General features: G+C 44.6%; 3 protein-coding genes across 4 annotated transcripts; 1 reads left to right on the plus strand and 2 right to left on the minus strand.

Moving 5' to 3' along the window:
• Nucleotides 1-667: 667 nt before the first annotated feature.
• On the minus strand, nucleotides 668-10,250 carry LOC306699119 (peroxisomal trans-2-enoyl-CoA reductase). Its single transcript, XM_079163633.1, has 6 exons — nucleotides 10,137-10,250; nucleotides 8,979-9,086; nucleotides 7,643-7,782; nucleotides 7,259-7,355; nucleotides 2,541-2,665; nucleotides 668-1,052 (listed from the first exon to the last, which is right to left on the minus strand). Exons 1-6 carry the CDS (start codon nucleotides 10,219-10,221, stop codon nucleotides 876-878), a joined length of 732 nt encoding a protein of 243 aa, XP_079019759.1. The 5' UTR covers nucleotides 10,222-10,250; the 3' UTR covers nucleotides 668-875.
• A 516-nt stretch (nucleotides 10,251-10,766) lies between these two features.
• spata2l (spermatogenesis associated 2-like) lies at nucleotides 10,767-15,650 on the plus strand. Its single transcript, XM_079163158.1, has 4 exons — nucleotides 10,767-10,855; nucleotides 12,058-12,435; nucleotides 12,672-12,965; nucleotides 13,371-15,650. Exons 2-4 carry the CDS (start codon nucleotides 12,070-12,072, stop codon nucleotides 14,343-14,345), a joined length of 1,635 nt encoding a protein of 544 aa, XP_079019284.1. The 5' UTR covers nucleotides 10,767-10,855; nucleotides 12,058-12,069; the 3' UTR covers nucleotides 14,346-15,650.
• Nucleotides 15,651-16,908: 1,258 nt separating this feature from the next.
• On the minus strand, nucleotides 16,909-19,686 carry pdf (peptide deformylase, mitochondrial). 2 transcript variants are annotated; one of them, XM_079162214.1, is made up of 4 exons: nucleotides 19,590-19,686; nucleotides 18,074-18,673; nucleotides 17,470-17,638; nucleotides 16,909-17,350 (listed from the first exon to the last, which is right to left on the minus strand). In XM_079162214.1, exons 2-3 carry the CDS (start codon nucleotides 18,630-18,632, stop codon nucleotides 17,481-17,483), a joined length of 717 nt encoding a protein of 238 aa, XP_079018340.1. In that variant the 5' UTR covers nucleotides 18,633-18,673; nucleotides 19,590-19,686; the 3' UTR covers nucleotides 16,909-17,350; nucleotides 17,470-17,480. The 2 variants fall into 2 exon arrangements, with proteins under 2 accessions (XP_079018340.1, XP_079018339.1); XM_079162213.1 differs by having other exon boundaries at nucleotides 16,909-17,638.
• Nucleotides 19,687-21,375: the final 1,689 nt, after the last annotated feature.

Consider the following 21,375-nt stretch of genomic DNA (forward strand, 5'->3'; position numbering starts at 1 on the left):
AGATACATACAATCAGATCATCTACAACAAAAATGCCCTGTTCATTTTGGGCCAGTTGTTGTGCCAGCGGGGAACTCAAAATCCTTTCTCCCTGTACCTTCAGTCTTCACCTGCAATCTTTCCAATGGTTTGGCCTTTTTCGCATAAAAGGTACTCGCACTAACGAGTAGCATAACTGCGCAATAGTAAGACTGTTTTAAATAGAAAGGTTTTAGCAAAGATGCATGTGGGAAAACGACTGGATAAAAGAGACTTAGATTATACTGCACGATTTTTGTTAAGAGTTTGTCAACAGATGTTTTTATATAGTTTTGCTAAATTGACTTTAGTTCAACCAGTATTTTCTACGTTTTCTGATTCTCAGTTCACCGTGGAGGCATGAGAGAAAGTTTCCTTACAGGATTCAAGGAAACACGAGGTGAGTAACTGATTATAATTATGTTGGTGAAGTATTCCTTTAAGAGGTCTAGTTTTATACCAAGCATACAGTATTTAGCAGATCCATAGAGATATGGAGGCATTACATTGGGTATGACGTCTTTCAACGACGTAGAAGACAGAACAGAACTGTGATATTTGTAGAGCAGCAAGAAACAATGACATGGTGAGTAATACAAATCATCTGTATTTTATTTTTTTTACAGACATATCACAACGACACATGCAGAGAAAACAGTTGCTATCAATTGGAGAACGGGCAGCTGGATATACAGTATTATCTGAAACAACAGACAATTCGCATGGATGGGGTTCAAATGTTGTGGGAGAAGAAAACAAATGAACCAAAGACACTGTAAATGTGTGTTCCTGGAGAGATGAGTGAGAGTTGGAGCGGAAGACGTGTAGACGTTGGGCTGGAGCGAGGGTTTCCGAGTCTAAAGGTTTCTCTCTAGAAGGACAGTTTTTAGGTCCGCAGGGCAGTTGACGGTGAAGACAGAGTGGGAGGTGCTTCGTCTTTCCACGAGGGTGGCAACAGCTTCGCCCAGGTCCAGGTGGCTCAGGTAACCAGGTGCCATGCGCTCCGGAGTGGCCACACCGGTATTGATCTTCACCTGCCAGTACCGATCGATACAGGAAGACAGGGATGAAGAGTTCACTGTTTTGACCATCACTTACAATAACACCAAAGTAACTGCTGGAGACTCGGTGACATCAATATTTCAGTCAGGAACACTCTCGTTATAGATTTTAACCATTTATTGCAACAAATGGAATACAGTTAAACTTGGCGATAATGGCTCCGCTCTTTGAATGCTCCCCGGATTAGCCAGCGGCTACTGAGCTAAGACCGGGATCACGAGCAATAACCCCCCTGGGTTTACAGGACAGAGGTACATTTTTTAAATACATTTCAAACATTTGCCAGAAGATGAACTAACAAAGAGGTGGAGGCTGGGGTGGAGGAGGCGAAGCTTCACCAGCAGAGTGGTCTGTAGCAGCGTAGCTGTAGAATGAATCAGTGAGAAGGAAGCCATATTTAAATAAACCTCTGTGAAGTGAGAGTGGGCTGTGATTGGTGCGTGGCCGATGATTCAATCGGCTGGCTGTCAGCTGGTTACAGCTGGGGCGTATAACTTCCGTGTCCTGCATGAATTTACGCTAGCTTCATTTTCTAAGCCAATGAAAACACAATGATTCTTACATAGTTAGGAATATTATACCCCTAAATCCTACACACTGTTCCTTAAACTGCCAGTTATGTTTCATATTGCAATTTAAATGACCAGTGTAAAACGAGCAAATGGTTTGGCACTGAACTCAAGTAGGAGCCTGAGAATAATGCCTCCTTCTCTATATACCGAATCAGGAATCAATTCTGCAATGAATTGTGACACCAAGAATTCCATTAGAATCTAATGGTGAGATTCCCAACCCAAACATTTTCGTAACCGTACCAATAAATGTCAGGGATGATCTTCATTTCAGGCATGCACAGGTGTACTATATAGCTCATACCAGCGGTGATACTCACCATGACTGTGAGTAGAGGCATTGGGCAATGGGACAACCTACACAAAGTCAAGCTACATGAGTGACAAACATGGTGGATAATGAAGTTATGTGGTGTCTTGTTTTAGGATTTCTTTCTAAGCACTAACCCAATAGAGAAAAGTCAAACAAAATGAATATGTTTACAATAATGTATTCAACTGAAATCACATTTCGTCATCCCTTTATTGCATTTTAAAATGTATATTATTAATAGTTTCATCATTCAAGGGAAGAAATGCTCTTTTTCGTCTCAGCAGGCAGATACCGTTATTTCGTCAAATTAATGCAAAACTAGGTGACGCCATCCTTTCAGGATGTTTCAGGATGCCAGTTCAGTTCTAATGAACCCCGTAGCACATCAAGATGATCATTTACTCAATTATCGAGCAAATGTCGTGTTTAAAATGGATTACTTTCATGATCTCGTGTGGAGCTGCAGAGACCTAAATGAACAGGTCTGAGGCCAAGTGACTGAGGTCAGGTAAAAATCTTTCACTTCGGTGCTTTGTTTACTGAGCTCTTGCTTTGTAATCCGACTGAAGTCTCACCTGGTTGAGTTTGCAAGGCACCTCGGGATACTCCTCTCGTAGAACCTGGCAGAAGGCCAGGGTGCTGGCAGCTCCTACAGTCAGGAAGCCGGTACCAGGCATCAGCAACTTCTCACCTGCTCCTCCTGTGGCAGAGGGCATACATACAACACGGCTTAGAAGAGTGGCTGTGTGTTAACCCGACTGCGAACCATTTGGGGTTCCATCGAGAAAGTTTAGTGTACAGAGTGTCGTACAATGCACTTTTCAGGAACTAATATAATGATGTTACACACATGTTATATACCCAGTTAAAGAAAAACGTCTGGGCTACAACATCATGTAAGCCATTTTTACACACTCCAAACACAATTCTACACAACTAATACAACCAACTAAAAGAATTACCAAATGATCATTCGAACATAAGGTGGCTCATAAGTGTACCTGGTACCAGAACACCTTAGGCCGGAGATCAATGATCGACTTTGTAATCGTATCATCTGATCTGCGGCCGTATGTCTTGGACACTCGGGTGAAGAGAGGAGCAGAGCTGTCAACTGATCACCATCTGGTGGTGAGTTGGATCAGATGGCAGGGGAACCGGTTGGAAAGACCCGGCAAGCCCAAACGTATAGTAAGGGTGAACTGGGAACGTCTGGCGGAGGACCCTGTCCGGGAGGTCTTTAACTCCCACCTCCGGAAGAACTTCTCACACATTCCGAGGGAGGTTGGGAACATGGAATCCGAATGGACCATGTTCAAAGCCTCTATTGTGGACGCGGCCGCTAGGAGCTGTGGCCGGAAGGTCATCGGTGCCTGTCGTGGCGGCAACCTGAGAACCCGGTGGTGGACACCGGAGGTGAGGGAAGCCGTCAAGCTGAAGAAGGAGGCCTTCAGGGCCTGTTTGGCCCAGGGGTCTCCTGAAGCAGCGGAGAGGTACCGGCAGGCCAGAAGGACTGCAGCTGCGGTGGTCGCGGGTGCTAAAACTCGGGCATGGGAGGAGTTCGGGAAGGCCATGGAGAAGGACTTTCGGTTGGCCTCAAGGAGGTTCTGGCAAACCATCCGACGGCTCAGGAAGGGAAAGCAGGGCCTACCCCAGGATGTTCTCAGCAGGGGGGGGGAACTGTTGACCCGGACGGGGAACATCGTCGGGCGGTGGAAAGAACACTTTGAGGAACTCCTAAACCCGACCAACATGTCCTCTGCAGAGGAGGCAGCGCCTGAAGACCTGGGGGGCTCACCCATATCCCTGGCAGAGGTCGCTAAGGTAGTCAAAAAGCTCCTTGGTGGCAAGGCGCTGGGGGTGGATGAGATCCGCCCTGAGATGCTGAAGGCGCTGGACACTGTTGGGCTGTCTTGGCTGACACGCCTCTTCAGTGTCGCATGGGGGTCGGGATCAGTGCCCATGGACTGGCAGACCGGGGTGGTGGTTCCCATTTTCAAAAAGGGGGACCGGAGAGTGTGCTCGAATTATCGGGGTATCACACTACTCAGCCTCCCGGGGAAAGCTTATGCCAGGGTGCTGGAAAGGAGGCTCCGACCGTTTGTCGAACCTCGGATTCAAGAGGAGCAGTGCGGATTCCGTCCCGGCCGTGGAACAGTGGACCAGCTCTTTACCCTCGCAAGACTACTGGAGGGGTTCTGGGAGTTTGCCCAACCAGTCTACATGTGTTTTGTGGACTTGGAGAAGGCTTTCGACCGGGTCCCTCGGGGGTTCTTGTGGGGGGTGCTGCGGGAGTATGGGGTGCCGGACCCGTTACAACGGGCGATCCGGTCTCTGTACGACTGCAGTAGGAGCTGTGTCCGCATTCTCGGCAATAAGTCAGACACGTTCCCGGTGGGTGTTGGCCTCTGCCAGGGCTGCCCTTTGTCACCGGTCCTGTTCGTGACTTTCATGGACAGGATTTCTAGGCGCAGCCAGGGGGTGGAGAACGTCAGGTTCGGGGGTCTCGGGATCACCTCTCTGCTATTTGCAGACGATGTGGTCCTGTTGGCCTCCTCGGATCGTGACCTCCAGCATTCATTTTGGGCGGTTTGCAGTGTGAAGCGGCGGGGATGAGAGTTAGCACCTCCAAATCCGAGGCCATGGTGCTCTGCCGGAAACCGGTGGATTGCTCCCTCCAGGTGGGGACGGAGTGCCTACCTCAAGTGAAGGAGTTTAAGTATCTCGGGGTCTTGTTCACGAGTGAGGGTAAGATGGAGCGGGAGATCGACAGGCGGATCGGTGCGGCTGCAGCAGTAAAGCAGGCGCTGCACCGGACCGTCTTGGTGAAGAGAGAGCTGAGCCGGAAGGCAAAGCTCTCAATTTACTGGTCGGTCTACGTTCCTACCCTCACCTATGGTCACGAACTCTGGGTCGTGACCGAAAGGACAAGGTCGCGGGTACAAGCGGCCGAAATGAGTTTCCTCCGTAGGGTGGCCGGGCTCAGCCTTAGAGATAGGGTAAGGAGCTCGGACATCAGGAGGGAACTTGGAGTCGAGCCGCTACTCCTTCGCATCGAAAGGAGTCAGCTGAGGTGGTTCGGGCATCTGATTAGGATGCCTCCTGGACGCCTCCCACTGGAGGTTTTCCGGGCACGTCCAACTGGGAAGAGACCCCGGGGAAGACCCAGAGCACGCTGGAGGGATTATATCTCCCAGCTGGCCTGGGAACGCCTCGGGATCCCCCAGTATGAGCTGGAAAATGTTGCGGGTGAGAGGGAAGTCTGGGTCAGCCTGCTTGGCCTGCTGCCACCGCGACCCGACCCCAGATAAGCGGAGGAAAATGGATGGATGGATGGATGGAAATGATCATTCATATTTCGCCATGAGGGAGCCGACTCCACGTTCCGGTCGTAGCTACCAAGACAAAGCTAGAAGCTAACACGGAAAACCGAGATACCAGAAAGCAAGAGAATTCGACACAGATTACAGAGATATCTTCAATATATCTCTCCGTGAAACCATTACAGACATATGAGCCAACAAGCACCAGAACCACAAACCGCTTTAGCAATAATTATCAAAAACGCACCTCATCCTTTCGCTGTTTCATATCTATTATACGGATGTCCTGTTTGTCATAATTCTGTTTCCGTGAGTACAGGGGTTAAATTTGAGCCCGGGGGACCTGGGGGGTAGGGATTTTACTTTCGGTGTATCGGATTTTACGCTTCACGAGAGATGGCGCAGTTTTGATTCTGACTGGCTAACGATGCTGTCAATCTTTCCCACGTTACCCCAGCTCAATTCTATAGGCTCTGACGCGTCGATAGAGGTTTAAATCACTTCATTCGACCAATGGGCTGCTGACTTACGTCTACATAGAGACAGAGCAACAGGAGTCAGACGAGGAAACTCCATGGATCACAGACATAAATAGGGCTCAGAGAGGATTCTGGTTCTCAAAATGAAGCCAAACTGCTGTATTTGGATAGATTGAACACTATTAGTGATAAAACAAGTGAAATATATAGTTATATAGTATATAAAATTATAATGGAACAGCTGGTTCCAAAATGACCATTTTAGTGATCTCGTCTGACCTCTCTGTACTAAAACCTCTCTAATTTTGTTCTGCTTCACTTTATCAAAGTCAAACTTTGCACAGAGACTGTTCACATGTTGTGCTATGATTTGGGAGAGGTTTTAGACTTGCAGCTGCATCATTCCAAAGAAATAATAACAATAAATGTGCTTTTCTTTTTCAGGCAAACCTGAAACTTTTCAATTTGAGCTGTGTGCCATCTTCATTTACTCTTAACCAGTAACATATACACTGATATATACACATCTGAACAAATCTCACAAGTGTTACCTTTATTATAACATAAAAATTATTAAAATAGAACTTGTAGTTGCAGAAATACACTCTTTTTAGTATGGGTATGCAATTTTTGAGCAGAGGCCTAAAAATAGGGCTAGGGTTAAAAAGGTTTTAAATGTGACCATACACCACAACACACTGTTCTAATTTATCATATACGTGTATATATATATATATATATATATATATATATATATATCAAAAATTGTTCTTGGTTTTTATCGGGGAAAATAGTCAAAATCAGTAATATTTATGTTGTTATGAAGACTTTAATATTCTAGTTTATTCAGTTAAACCTGCACTAATCAGTATTTTATATTACATTTACGGAGCACAGATGATAAACCATTTCCAATTTGGGCACCGAGAGCTTTCCTCAACAAAAAACAATAACAACTTTTAACATAAAATATGTTATTTAAATGATAAATTATTATAAAAAAATAAAGGATATATACTGTATATATGTATATAATTTGTTTGAGAAATGTTTAAATGTTTTGATATTTATGTTGTTATGAAGACTTTAATATGCTAATTGTATAATTCAAAGCTGCACTTATCAGTATTTTAGAATAAAAATGTATTACCTGATGACACTTTGTGTATAGTGCTCTACTGGCCCATTTAGCATTTTTTTCGCTGATTGATCATTACTTTCGACCCTCAACTTTACTATTTTGATTCACTCTCACTGCTCCATCGAGGTGGTTTCCATGAGTGGCAGCAGCAGGCTCTGATAAAATCACTGGACTATACTGGCTATGGATCACTCGCTCAAATTGCATGAGCCTTTGTATTTGGCTTCTGTGTGTAGAAAAACTAAACAGCAGTTCAGTTCTGCTCAGATGAACACCTCCTACACCACATTACATACACTTACTTGACAGAGACTGTGCTACTGGTAGAAATAGACGGCTAAAGGAGTCACCTGTTATGAAGGAGTAGGTACAGTTGGAGTCGTCCCTCACCAAGGGGAAGAAGGCCTTCCATGACACAAATGTGCTGAAAAGTAATGTCTCAATTACCTGGAGAGTCGATGGGAGATGAAACATGACGGACAAGAATCAGAATTTCATTCTAGTAACAGAGCAAAAAGCCTCTGCAACAACATTAAGACATGATGTAACAGGAGGAGCTGGACATGCTTACCACAACTACTAAGCCTACTGTCACAACTACCATGACTGCCACCAGTGTAATTAGAGAAAGCAATGCAACGTATACTTACATGAATGCAAAGAATATTCTGTTTAATCAAAACCACTGGCATGTATTGGTCTAGCCAATGTCTTGTTTATGTGTGTGTGCTCACCCAGTCTAGGTCCTTGAGAGACTGAGTGTGTGGGGGTCCTCCCTGCCACCAACTGAAGCCCAGAGAGGAGACGATGTCTGTCACCTTCCCCACCGCCTTCAGCAGGGCCTGCTTCGCCTGCTCTGCTCCCTCCTCTGACCCTGGAACAGTAAGAGAAGACTTCAGGAGAGGAAAGGCTTCCAGTTCACCAATGGATTACCGTACGGGGCCAACTGAGCACAGGCCCAGGGGCCCAGAATGTCAGGGGCCCCCTGGTCTTTACCTACAAAATGTCACTCAAAGAGACACGTACAAACCAGGAAGACACACGACATGACCACAAAGAGACACAGAATGACTACAAAGAGACTCGGAACAACTACAAAGAGACCCACTACGACTACAACTGTACAAGTAAGGTAAGGATTCCTATCCAAAATTTAATCACACCTTCTAAGAAGGAGGTTTTCAATTTATCCATAGTGAACAATTAAACAGCAACGCGGATGTTATTAACGGACGAATGGGTCATTGCTTTAAATGTTGCCATCGCAAGAAACTGGCAAGAAACTGTAGGACACCATAATCCCCCTTTGGTGGCCTGCACATGGCAGAAGTTTGCCAGAAATCTCCCTAGGTTTATGCAATAAACTTCCTTTGTTTGGTTAAGGAAAGTACCATGGTTTGGGTTCAAATGAACCCTTTCTGGGAGAAAGCCCTGAAGGCAATCATTTCCCGTCTGCGGGTGGTCCAATGTATCCTATGCTAAAGGAGATAAGAAAGGAAGCATTGAAGCACCCTTTCCTTACCATTTGGACATTAATACATTTTTTCCATCAGCATCAGCTGCAATTTGTGTTTACCTCCAATTAGCAAATGTTAGCATGCTACCACGCTCAACCAAAACTGAACAGGGCGAATGTCATACTTGCTAAACACAAGGAAAATTGTCATGAGAATGTTAGCATGTTTGAAAAGTACAGTTTCGTAGAGCCGCTTGCATGACGCAAGACTCTGAGGCTTGTTATAATACTGGTTAGGTTCTAATGTATAGTTAAATCATCTTTATCTATTTGTACAATTGGCTCCATCAAATTTGAAGTGGTGTAATGAACTTTGCAGCCATTGCCACGTGCATTACATGGGCAGTTTGAAATGGTAAAGCCTCTCAGGGACACTGGTACAAAACCCACTGTATACAATTATCAATAGATGGTGTCTGTCTCTATTAGTGGAGCTTGAGAAGAGAGCTTCAAATAGATACAGAAGAGCAAACGATCCCCCACTTCTCCATCCACAGAAGAGATAGATGACAAAGAAGCTTTAGGTGAATGGAAGGATGCGTAACTCAACTTACCCACATTCCCCACTATAGTAGTGAGGTTATCCTTTGTGCTGGGAGAGACGAATGATTGGAGCCTCTCCAGACGGCTGCTGTCCCTGGAGATCACTGCGACTTTGAACCCTTCACACACGAGACACACATTACACACTAGATTCATCCATTGTGCAGACAGACAAAACCAGCACCTTTAACACATATAGAGTAGGACTAATCCCTTTCACATGAAAATGAACATTCACTAACAGGCCTGCATTGTCTAAATCTGTTTATCAAGGCCATCAGAGGGATGAACGTGACAGAGCGGCAGATGGTAACTTTCTGCTCAATGCAAGCAGCAAAGCTATGGGTGTGCAATGTGAATCCATTAAATCCAAAGCACTTTCATCACAGCATGCAGCACTGTATACTCCACTGGGTGCTTAGTGCAGAGGCAGCAGAGCACAGTGAATAAGCCAAATAGATTGAAGCTTTTGGGAATGAAACAGACTGTAAACAGGGATGAAGAGCCGAAATAACACTTCATTTTCTTTAAAAAATGAATTTAAAGAAAGTTGATGATGATGCAGATCGTCCGAAAACAGAGTTCAGATTAATATCAGTGTATGGGACTTCGTTGAACAAACCACTGGCAGTAACATTCAACATATGACGAAAACCAAAAAGCACAAGTCATAAAGTCACAACACACAATTAAAACACATATATTTAACGTAATTTAAAGGTTAGTGTTTTGACAATCCAGCCGGCATACTGCGCACGCAAATGTACATCACAGCAAATACCTCATTATTGTATCTGTCAGTGCAGCGCTTGGAGACAAACTCGAAAATGTACAACTTTACGCACGCGGACGCGCCATCAACATCAGATTAATAATCAGTCATTTAACAATTCAACGCCAGGGAATGCTCATAAAGTACCAAAATGCTCAAAGAAACGTATTTTTCTGCACTTTATCATGATGGAATGCCCCCCTGCGTAAAATCCGCAAGACAGTCACCCGTGCGTAAACACTGTTTGGAAAGACAAATTAATTTGGATGCCAGAGTTAACATAGAAAATGTTATGTCTTCATCTTTCTTCAAAGAGTATATTGAGAATATGTCCGATCGAGTAGTAGAGAAAGCTTTCACCTCCTAGTGTCTCCAAGTGAAAACATGGGCAGCTTACCTTTGTCGAGCAGTGCTTTAACTATCCCAGACCCCACCGTGCCCGCTCCTCCGAGAACTAACACAACCCTGTCCGAGTTTGACATGCCGGCTGCCGCTGCACAGGCCTGCAGAAGATAACTGTCTTGTGTGTGTGCTGAAAGTGAAGCTGCTGTCTTGTACAGAGCACATTGGCCGACAGTCCCCGCCCTACTATTAGTATCACTGAGGGCACGCCTCGATAAAAGAGAATCATTGCTGTCTTCACCCCGGCACAGTGTGTGTGAGTGTGTGTGCTTACTTTCTTAACAATAACGACAAGGCAATCACTTCATGTGAAGGCCAGCAGGGCGCTTAGGGGATGAAATGCTGCCATCTAGTGGAATATACACGGTACGACAATGTAAGAAGATATAAGCTCTACACGGGAAGATTGGTGATTTGTATCCATTAATTTCGCAACGAAATTTCTAGTTACCGTGTATTTTACCGTCATCTCGTTTTCAATGTAGTTTTGATCCAGGGTTTTAAGGTGAAAATGTTCTTTTCACCGCTAAACTCCTTCGCCGGCCCGCCCCGATGCTCATACCATACGCACCCGTCTGAAACTGGGTAAATCCATGCCACGTGACAATGTTTACTTTATAGTCGACAATCAAGCAGCTATCAGCTGCACGGCGGCCCGGAGATGCTTTAGTTACCAGATTCGCTGATAAACATCTGAATAAGTGCCAGACACAGGTGAGATTGTGTGTATCTAACGTTTATGTTTCAATCTAAATTTATACTTGGATCAAACTTTCAGCCGTAGCTGCGAGTTAACGTTAGCTTAGCCACGACACGAGAAATTGAGATCTCGTCCGTAATTCTAGTAATTCAATGTTGCCTTGCGAATCGACTAAAGAGCATACCGTCTAACACCCAAGCCACAACACCTTAATCACAGAGAGTCGCTTTTTTAATTCGGTGTACGTCTAAAACAAGATTAAACTATTCTTGTGAAATTTGGACTTTTCTGAGGAAATTTGATGCTGCTTCCTGTGTCTTTCCCCACAAATGAAACACGTCGGTTTGCGGTAGAAAGATGTTTGTCTGTCCCAATTCTAAAAGTCCACTTTTCGTTGGTTGGTGGTTTGAATGTGAATGTAGAGTTTTTAATAGTCTCAGACGGAATTTGCTGTACATTTCTCGCCATTAAAAAAGAAAGCAACAGAAAGGTAACCGAACGTAGCTAAACTAGCTAGTCGGTCAGTACCGGTTAAGCTAATGCTAACGTCAAACTGATATACTGACTATTGTTTCTGTCTGACGGGTGGTGTCACACATGAACGGCCGGTTTTGGACTGATGGCTAACTTAAAACAGCGTCGATAAACACCTTAGTTGGCTTATTACGAAATTTCTTTCACTGAAACCAAGGTTCACAAGTTTCACTTTCAGTTGTAAATATGAGCGTGTTTTACCCCCGAAACTAATTCTAGCTAAGCCAACGTAGCTTATATATGTCATGAAGCTAAAGGGTGTACTATTTAACGTTAACATTTCCGGTGTCCCTCAGTTTTTGTTGGACCCAAAGGAGAACTTTCCCATGACACCAAATTGCAATAATTTACTTGAAGCCATTCCAAAATTGTAGCCTTTTTGTGCCACGTGTATTTTTATATTTGCTATATGTTACCAACCAATAGAACAGAAAACATGGTGAATAACACAGTGAAGGGTATAAGCTGACAAAACAGAAACTCAAGAGGATGAGTACATAAATAAATACGGTGATAAAGAGGGAGCGTTAACTTTAGAATTGATGGACCAAACTTTCCTGAACTCCTTGTAGAACAAACCTGATTCGTCCAAGGTGGAGGTCCCCTGACGAGTCATTTACCAGTGTTGTCTAAATATAAATGATGTAGAAACAGTTGCCATAGTTTTCATTATTCATTTCAGTGTCCCATGTGAATGGAAGAGATGAGCGTCTCAAAGCAGAGAGCCAGAGATCTAGTGCCGGCCTACGGTCACAGTTTGGAGCAGCAAATTGTGGGACGAGGCTCCAACCTGGCGTGTAGAGACGAGGAGCTGTGGACGCGGGTGGATGGCCTGCTGAAGGACGGGGATGCTCAGGAGACACACTGCCTGGGTCTGGATCCACTCAGGGTGATGGAGGAGTCCCTCGCGGCGGCGGCAGCATCGACGACAGCAGCCGGCGCTGGGCGGGTCAGAAGCAGAGGAGGGCTGCAAGGCCTGGCTAAAGCTTTTGAGGTCCTGGAGCAAGCAGCCCTGAACCTGTACCTCGGCCCGTGGAGGGATGAGTACAAAGTAGTCAAGGTTGGCTGAAAAACAACGGAGTCACGTGTTGAGTTTCTGATTTTAATTTGTGTTAATAGCTTGACTTTTTTCTCAAAGTATCGCACACAATGTCGCATCAACTCCACAAATATCACATATTATTTAAAAGTGCAATTTTTTTAAACCCCGACGAGAATAAAATCCTATATTTTATTTTTTAATGGCATGACAAACAAAGACAAAATACCCCTTTTTTCTTGTCTTTTGTGTCCCAGATGTACTCCGGTATTTTCACCCACTTCATCAAACCGGTGCTGTCGATGCCACAGATTGAGAAACTGTTTGGCCTGCTGGGATACCGGCCCAGCTCGTCTCGGCACGAGCAGCTCCGTCTCCAGTCGCCCCGCGTCGGTCCTGCCTCTCTGGATGACCTCCTCTGCTTGTCGTGTGCCTTCTTCCTGGCCCGCTGCGAGTGTTTCCTCCTTCGGACGGCTCTGGGGAAGCACGCTGGTGAGGCCCAGTGGGAGCTGAGTGTGGTGAGGGAGAGGCAGAGAGGAAATTGCTTACAGGTATGTCTGCCCGGTATTTGGCCAACCAATCAACCAATCAATCACGGTACACGTGCACTTGAATCACTTGTTTTGTGGAGATGGGATGCCTTCCTCTTTTGCAGCCCCACTATTTAATCCAACTGGTGGGTCAGCCATTACAAACACATGCTGTGCTGCTAAACATTGTTTTCTTTTTCTAATAGAGATCCCAACGTTTTCTACAGATACCAAATATTTTAGGCTGTGTGTGTGTGTGTGTGTGTGTGTGTGTGTGTGTGTGTGTGTGTGTGTGTGTGTGTGTGTGTGTGTGTGTGTGTGTGTGTGTGTGTGTGTGTGTGTGTGTGTGTGTGTGTGTGTGTGTGTGTGTGTGTGTGTGTGTGTGTGTGTGTGTGTGTGTGTGTCATTGTCATTTCATCCCAACAGGTCGCCCTGGACAACACCAAGAAGACTCTGGTGGAGTCGTATGAAGGAGACGCTGAGGTGGATCTGTACACTGATGAGCACGTCAATGGGGGGCAGAGGGAGGCGGTTCTCCATGACGACGAGAGTCCCCACTCTTTGACCTGGGTGAATCAAAGCACCGCGTCGCCCCCCGCAGCCAAAGCACACAGCAACCGAGTGCCGTCCCTGTCCTCCTCGACCACCAGAGAGCACGTCTGCGTCTCTAAACTTGACTGCCAGCTGACCAAGTCGTCCCCACCGGAGTCAGACCCTACCAGGAGCTTCTCGGCCAGCAGACGCCCCCGCGGAGAGACGTGGTTCGACAAGGCTGACTCTCAGTGGCACAGCCTGCAGGTAGAAGCAACGGAGCTTTGCAAGAGTGATCTGTGCAGCTGTGACCATATGTCTCACCTTTGTCGTGGATGCTGCGTTGAATGCAACATCACGCACCACGTAAGCTGTGCCTCGCTTCGGCATTGCTACAAGGAGAACCACCGCATGGTGTTCTCCGACAGTCCGACCGAAGAGGCGAGCGAATTCGGGGCACTGTCGCCTCAGGGTGGAAGCCTCAGGCTGAGCGATACGAGCGTGTCGCCGACACTCTCCAGCGGCAGCGCAGCGATGTCCTCCTTAGCCCTGTGCGATGACCCTAAATTGATGATGCTGCCCCTTCATCCGATCGCCTACCACGATTGCTGCGACCTCGCCCAGCTGGACCCCCAGGCCCTGTGTGTCAGCTGCGGCATCTTCCACACCGGTTCCTGCCGAGAGATAGACTTCTGCCAGAGGCACCACGACATCAAGCTGCTGGGAGTGTGCTCCTGCGGGAGGGAGTGCTCCCGAAAGCCCTTGGTCCTGTGCCGATATTGTGGGAATGAATATTGCCGCGATTGTTGGTACAGAAATCCCGTCGCGTGTTCCTGCGGCCAAACGTTTGACCAGTCGTCTCCTGTGTGATTTTTATTTATTTCGAAAAAAGCATCGTGCTAAATGAGGCACAACTAGCAAAAATCACAGTGCCTTAATATCTGCATACTGGAAACAGAATTCTGTTCTTTTTTAAATCAAGTACAATGAATCGGAAATTCTAATGTTGCCTTGACACGATGCTGAAATGCAGTATTGAGTGTGCTTCGATTTTTCTATTCAGTTTTCTTTCTGAGAGTCTCGCCATTCAGTTCTTCTACAAGTGGCCATATTTACCATTATCAGCATTTTGAAAATGTCGTGTATTGTTGAGACTAAGTCGTGGTTACAGTTTGTGCTTCTGGGTCTCTTTAAATGTAATTTAGTGTGAAGCACAGGAACGTCTGTTTTCACCTGTATGTGTTGCCTGCACACAAACTGGAGTAAAGAGTGGTCAATAAGTCAGTTGTCTGTTTTAAATGTTTATAATTATTTGGTGACCGTGGAGTTGCCATATAAGAATGTACAACTCTGAGAAAAACATTTAATATATTCTTGAACCATAACGAATACCATCAAGCTCTTAACATTAAGGGGAGGCAACCCAGGGGAATATGGTCACAAAAACTCCCCAGTTAATTACTTACATTTAGACGATTGCTTTTTGTATTACACGTTTTCTCAAATTGAATATGACAAATCCATTTTTGCCATGTTTTTAGTAATAAAATGTTGTATAAATCAGTCTATGAATATGTGAACAACCTTCATAATATAGAGGAATGAAAGTGTATGTAAGAGCTACTGAAGTGGCTCAGAGGGGGCATCCCAAGTCTCTTGTGTCATTTCCTCGATCCTCACTTGAACCGGAAGTTGTTCTGCTCCGCCGTATTGACGGCCGTCCCAAAGATCTTATTTCTGCTCGGGGGATCGAGGAGGGATCCTCTGAGGAGACATGAGCGATAGCGCACGAGAACAGCCGACACGCCCCCTCATTGTTCATCAGTCGTGTGATTGGACGCTGCAGCTGATCGGACTGACTGGAGTTTAACACCAGAGTGAAGACGGATCAGATTAAACTCAAGCTTTATATTTGATTAGTTTTCTGATTCACCGTCTGGTTTAAATGTTCATTGTAGTCTGAACAACAAAAGGACCACAAACAACTTTCTTCATTTTTAGAAAGATTTGTCTTTTCATGATCTGATATTTCCCTCAACTTTTATTATTGATACAATTAAAGTCTTTTTAGAGCGCTTGAGAGCTTTTTACATCCTTTCATTCAGTGACGTGAGGCTGATCATTCCTGAGTGTCGGGTTTGATGAGTTATATCGTTTAAATTTAACCTGAAACAATGAGCCTAATAAATGAATTCCAGTGTTCAAGAGAAACCATAATCATATTCTGAGTTATTTAATAATGACGGCAGTCACAATTTCAATATGTACAGATGCAAATAATTCATAAATAAGACTAATGCATTCTGCTGGTAGAAATGAGTCCTGCGCTTATAAACAGAACAGTTTGTTAAAGAGCTAACAGAGAAACACCTTCACTCTGATTGATCATAACTGTCTTTATTAGGAAGTACAGTGATCATGTGTTTTAGAGGAAAGGACGTCTCATTTCTCTTACAACATATTTCCTCTCCTCGCATGGTTTCCTTGCGTCTCTCCATGCATCCCTGGTGGGAGGGACTAAGACACAAGGAAAGGACACAAGTGAGGGAAACGGGGATGCAATTAAGAGACTTGCGACGTAGCCCGAGTCTGAGAACAAACTCATTTAGAGAGAACGGCCTTTAGAGATATGTTTTAGAAGACGCTACAGGTAAATAGGGTAAACGATCGATAGACTTCACCAGTTGGTTACTAACATGAAGACTTCTTGTATTACAAATGTCTAAAATGGTATTGAAATATGCAAATAAGGGCTTTTATCTAATATGGTAACTTTTGTTGATTTTAGCAGAAATCTACAGACGTAAACTGACAGAATAGTAAAACAAACAGCTAAATGTGTATTTTGGATGTTTTCTTTCCACCAGTCTGGAGAAGACGTGTTATGGAAGCAAAATAGACCAACATCGCAAAATTGATCAGTGCATGAAAAAGCTAGGTTTTTTGCGGTGTTTCCCCTTAAGAATTCTATTCCACAAGTGTTCATGCGTACTTGGCTCTCTTTCTTTTTTGTATCCACTTGCTGTGAAAATGAACCAGACTGACGATTATTGTCAGATTATGTTTTTCTTGATAAATCCCGAAGAAGTCAAAGCTTTTCACGGGAGCGATGAAATCAAAATCTAATCTGTTGCTTTTTGGCCCCTCACTTTCATTTAGTACGAGACATTTACTCATGGGGTAGAGAGGGCCGTCCGGTAAACGCAAGGTCGGTGGTTCGATCCTTGGCTGCTACGTGTCCTGTGCCGAAGTGTCCCTGAGCAAAACACAGAAATGTCATGTATATAATGACAATTATAATAAAGTTTAGTTTAGGTTAATACCTTGCTGACAAAACTGACATAACATTATAACATTTTAATAACAACCAAATATTGGACATGTACAAATGAAAGATTGAAACGTGAAAGTGATCAGACTACTGGACCGTCTCAGAACGGGTCATCCTCCATTTTATTCACTTGCGTTTGCAATATAATGCAGCTTTTTCACTCAATTTGCAATGCCACATACGATTTAATGTCCCATGCATCCAGAGATCTCTGAAAATCAAAGAAAAAGAAAACTACTTGTGTTTGTCCTGAGTCATGCCCACTCATGTCCCAGACACGTCCCGAGTCCTCTGTCCAAACTTGATCAAGATCGTGTGGATTTTCCCCATTTCCCCCCCATTCTCATGCAAAACCAAGAAAGCGACACGTTTTACAAGTCATTGAGGAAAAAATGGTAAACGTCCTTTGCCCCTAAGCAGTTTCACAGTCGTATTCACTCATTGGGATGGGGACAGACGTTCAGGATTCACTCTCTTCATCACGAACATATCGGCCTCTTTGTTCATCAGACAGTGATGGATTTCCAGTTGAACTTGTTCCAACCTGGAAGATTTTTCACATGAAAGATGAAGCGAATGCAGAAGCTTTCGTCGACACAGCGTAGGAGATGGTGTGAACTCATCAGTTCTTACAGATTCTTATGGAAATGCTTGTGGTCTGACCTGAGGGTCCGCTATTCATTGTGTTCCTGCCAGCTGATGTTGATGAAGGTCTTGCTGTCCATGCGGTCGACGTAGAGGACCCCGTCCAGGTGGTCCATCTCGTGCTGGAGGATCCGAGCTGACCAGCCGCTGGCCCGCCATGTGACGGCTTCCCCCTTATCGTTCAGACCTGCAGGGTGAACACGCAGAGGGACGAGACCCTGATGTGTTAACAATGAAATGAATTCCCCATCACAACATGTAGCGTAGTATCACTTCTTTTGTACTCTTAAATACATTGTGAGGGCACTCCATTTTTCTAGTTTGGGATGAATCACAAAGATAAATTTGTATTCCATGTGTTTAGTGTTATTATAGCCTGAACAGGCTCAAGCTGGGTTCCACCAATAGGGATTCATTTTTAAACCTGATTAAATCACGAATGGTTTAACCTTAAATCACGTAGCATTTGTTTATTTGTCCACATATTGATCAAACTCTATTAATATTTGGTTTTATACCTGGATTTGCTAAACTCGGATAAAAACTAATCTTAGATTAAATAAATCCTTGTTGGTGCCACCCGGCTTTATTAGTCTCAGGATTAAGCTATAAACATGCATACCAGACACTTCCACCGACAGGTAGCGTGGAACTGCGGCGGAGAAGCCAGAGATGCTCTCGCAGGCCTCCTGGAAGAGCACAGTCCGTCCATCGAGGACCCTCAGCAGGGGGTTGACGAAGATCCTCAGCGGCTGGACGGAGAGGCCGAGGATCTCCCTGGACGCGGGCAAACTCTCCTTCAACATCTTCTCGGGATATTCCAGGGCCACAATGCGGAGCGGCACCCCGATCTGAGGCGCGCTCAGTCCCACGCACTCCAGTGTCCGCATCACTTTCACCATAGTGCCGATGACCCTTTGGATCTCAGGGTCGGTTATAACTGCTGGGTCAACGGCAGCCGCGCGCACACGCAGCACCGGGTCCCCCACCTGGCACACGTGGCTGTACGGAGGACTGGGAGGGGATATGATCTTGCGTTTTAGGTACTGAAGATAGGGGCGCACCTTGATGCTGCTGGAGTATGAGTGACTGCGGGGGACAGGCGGGACGCGAGGGAGACAAGCGGCTTTGAGCCCCGTCCTGGCGAGCTGGAGCAGAAACACACATGATTTTGTGTTCATGGTGGAGCTGCAGCTGGGATGATGTGTCACCTGTAAGAGTGCTGTAGGAGAAACCAGACAAAAGAAGGACATGTAGTTCTCAACCATGTGTTCCAAGACCCGTCACCACCATTTTGAGATTTTTGTTTAGGCATGCTCAAAGTTGCCTCAGCGCTTGACTACACTATATGTCCAAAAGTAAGTGGACAGACAAACAATACACCATTGAGGGCTCTGTGAGGCCCACACCAGTTCTCCCACAACAAACTGGGAAAATCAAGTATTTAAGGTCCTGGTTTTGTGCACAGGGGGGCATTGTCCTGTTGAAACAGGAGAGGGCCTTCTACAAACTGTTAACACATTAACACATCCCTTACCCAGAACTGAAGGGCCTGGATCAAACCATGAAAGACAGGCCCAAACCGGAAGTATGTTAACATAGTATCAACACACTTTTGGCCATGTAGTGTACCTCCATCAAGGTACACTACAAACTGTATATTACTATAATTATTGACGAATTTAAAGCCAAAATGCGTGCAGATGTTATGTAATTTGGCCTGTAAATGTCCCCACTGCGGGACTAATAAAGGATTATCTTATTTTATAACATATTTGAAATTATTCTGATGCTTTTATAAAGCAAAAAAAACAAGACAATTCCAGTTCCAGTATGTACTGCTAACGGTACGACTGGGGGGTATCAATATGGAGACGTTATACGTACATTTGTATCATATACTGTATCTTTATCGGTTGACACAATTATTAATATGGTTAGTTTCCTCCATTCAACAGAAAACTACTCAGCTAACACCGCCGACGGTGTACGCAGGTGATGCGAAACATGAGCGCCCATTCAATAAGTACCACAAGCCACGAAGCTAAGTTGTTAGCTTGTTATTGTAGTTATAGATGGAATAAGCTATGCCTGTAGCTAAGCGTAGTTACATTAAACACGTTGTATAGTTCCGTTACCTCACACGAACGTGTACACTTCCACGCTAACTGAAAAGGAACCACATCTTCAGGGCTGAAGGTGAAAGCCGGGAAAGAGACGTTAAGGCTCTGTATATCTAATTCCGGGTTATGAGACTTCACAATAAATGTCCACACATTGTATCCGCATAGTTATTTACAGTACAGTTCCTTTACAAAACTTTATTTTGGCTGCCAGAGAGTCTGACACGGAAGTACTTTGTAACGAAACGCTCTACAGTGCAGACAGGGATGTTCAACAAATCACATCCGCATCTTGCCGGTACATGTCCAGCTTTTGGGTGATCGCAGCCTCTTCATGAATGGAAATTCAAAAAGGCTCAGCGGGCTGCCGGTGCGTTCCCTTTCACAAACCCAACGGAGCTGAGCGTCGGTGAGCATCTGATGGACGGAATAGAGCTGCGGCCGGCCAATACGTTATGTTTACAGAACTTCCCAAAGTTACCGCTGTGGATCATAGAGTACGTCTGGGCTCACAAGATGATGGAATTACAGGAAGGTTGGTGTTATTACGGTTTGTTTGTTTGTTACATAGTTAAAACAAGAAGGTTACAGTCATTTTTGCGTCATTTAAATGATTGCAAACTGTCGTCAAATTAGAATACTTAACTTGCACATACGTACATACACTCATGTATGTACATGCTATATATATATATATGTATATATATATATATATATATGGATGTGTGTCTATGTTAAGTTAACTTAAATAAACTTGTAGCACTATGAGCAGCTGTATATTTATATATATACAGTATATACACAGCAGGTCAAATTTTACCTTTTTCTCTTTCTCTAAATCTATTTCTAAAGGTGCTATTGACATGAACTTTTCACCAGATGTCGGTAAAAACTCAAGTAATCCATACATTCAAAGAAAACCAAACTAATAAGTTCAGAAATTAAGTTATGTGTAATAAAATGGAATGACACAGGGAAAAAGCATTGAACACGCTGACTGAAGTGTATTTAATAATTCGTACAAAAGCCTTTGTTGGTAATGACGGCTTTAAGACGCCTCCTGTATGGAGAAACTAGGCGCATGCATTGCTCAGGTGGGGTTTTGGCCCATTCTTCCACACAGTCTTCAAATATAAGGTTCCGTGGGCCTCTTCTATGAACTCTGATCTTTAGTTCTTTCCATAGATTTTCTATTGGATTCAAGTCAGCTGATTGGCCGGGCCATTCTAGCAGCTTTATTTTCTTTCTCTGAAAGCAGTTGAGAGTTTCCTTGGCTGTGTGTTTGGATCATTGTCTTGCTGAAATGTCCACTCTCGTTTCATCTTCATCATCCATAGATGGCAGCAGATTTTTATTAAGAATGCCTTGGTACATTTTTCCATTCATCCTTCCGTCAATTATATGAAGTTTGCCAGTGCCGTATGCTGAACCACACCATGATGTTCCCACCTCCAAACTTCACTGTTGGTTTGGTATTTTTGGGGTGATGTGCAGTGCCATTTGACCTCCAAACATGGTGTATTATGGCACCCAAAGAGTTCCATTTTGGTCTCATCTGACCACACTATTCTCCCAGTATTTCACAGGCTTGTCTAAATGTTGTGCAGCAAACTTTAAACAAGCTTCAACATGCTTTTTTTTGCGTGGTGAGCGTGCACGGCGGTTGAGTGCATTACTTATTGTTTTCTTTGAAACAATTGTACCTGCTAATTCCAGGTCGTTCTGAAGCTCTCCACAAGTGGTACTTGGCTCTTGGACAACTCTTCTGATAATTATTTTCACTCTGTCTTGCGAGGAACAC

The sequence above is a fragment of the Pholis gunnellus genome (genome assembly GCF_910591455.1).
Source record: "Pholis gunnellus genome assembly, chromosome: 7".
Classification (NCBI taxonomy): domain Eukaryota; kingdom Metazoa; phylum Chordata; class Actinopteri; order Perciformes; family Pholidae; genus Pholis; species Pholis gunnellus.

Excerpts from the sequence above, each read along its gene's own strand:
- LOC306699119 (XM_079163633.1), bottom strand. The coding sequence starts at position 10,221 with ATGTCAAACTCGGACAGGGTTGTGTTAGTTCTCGGAGGAGCGGGCACG. Across the intron at positions 9,087-10,136 it reads TAAAGCACTGCTCGACAAAG|GGTTCAAAGTCGCAGTGATC; the intron begins GTAAGCTGCCCA and ends TCGTGTGTGAAG. Across the intron at positions 7,356-7,642 it reads CTCTCAAGGACCTAGACTGG|GTAATTGAGACATTACTTTT; the intron begins GTGAGCACACAC and ends TCGACTCTCCAG.
- spata2l (XM_079163158.1), top strand. The coding sequence starts at position 12,070 with ATGGAAGAGATGAGCGTCTCAAAGCAGAGAGCCAGAGATCTAGTGCCG. Across the intron at positions 12,436-12,671 it reads ATGAGTACAAAGTAGTCAAG|ATGTACTCCGGTATTTTCAC; the intron begins GTTGGCTGAAAA and ends TTTGTGTCCCAG. Across the intron at positions 12,966-13,370 it reads AGAGAGGAAATTGCTTACAG|GTCGCCCTGGACAACACCAA; the intron begins GTATGTCTGCCC and ends TCATCCCAACAG.
- pdf (XM_079162214.1), bottom strand. The coding sequence starts at position 18,632 with ATGAACACAAAATCATGTGTGTTTCTGCTCCAGCTCGCCAGGACGGGG. Across the intron at positions 17,639-18,073 it reads CCTGTCGGTGGAAGTGTCTG|GTCTGAACGATAAGGGGGAA; the intron begins GTATGCATGTTT and ends TTCACCCTGCAG.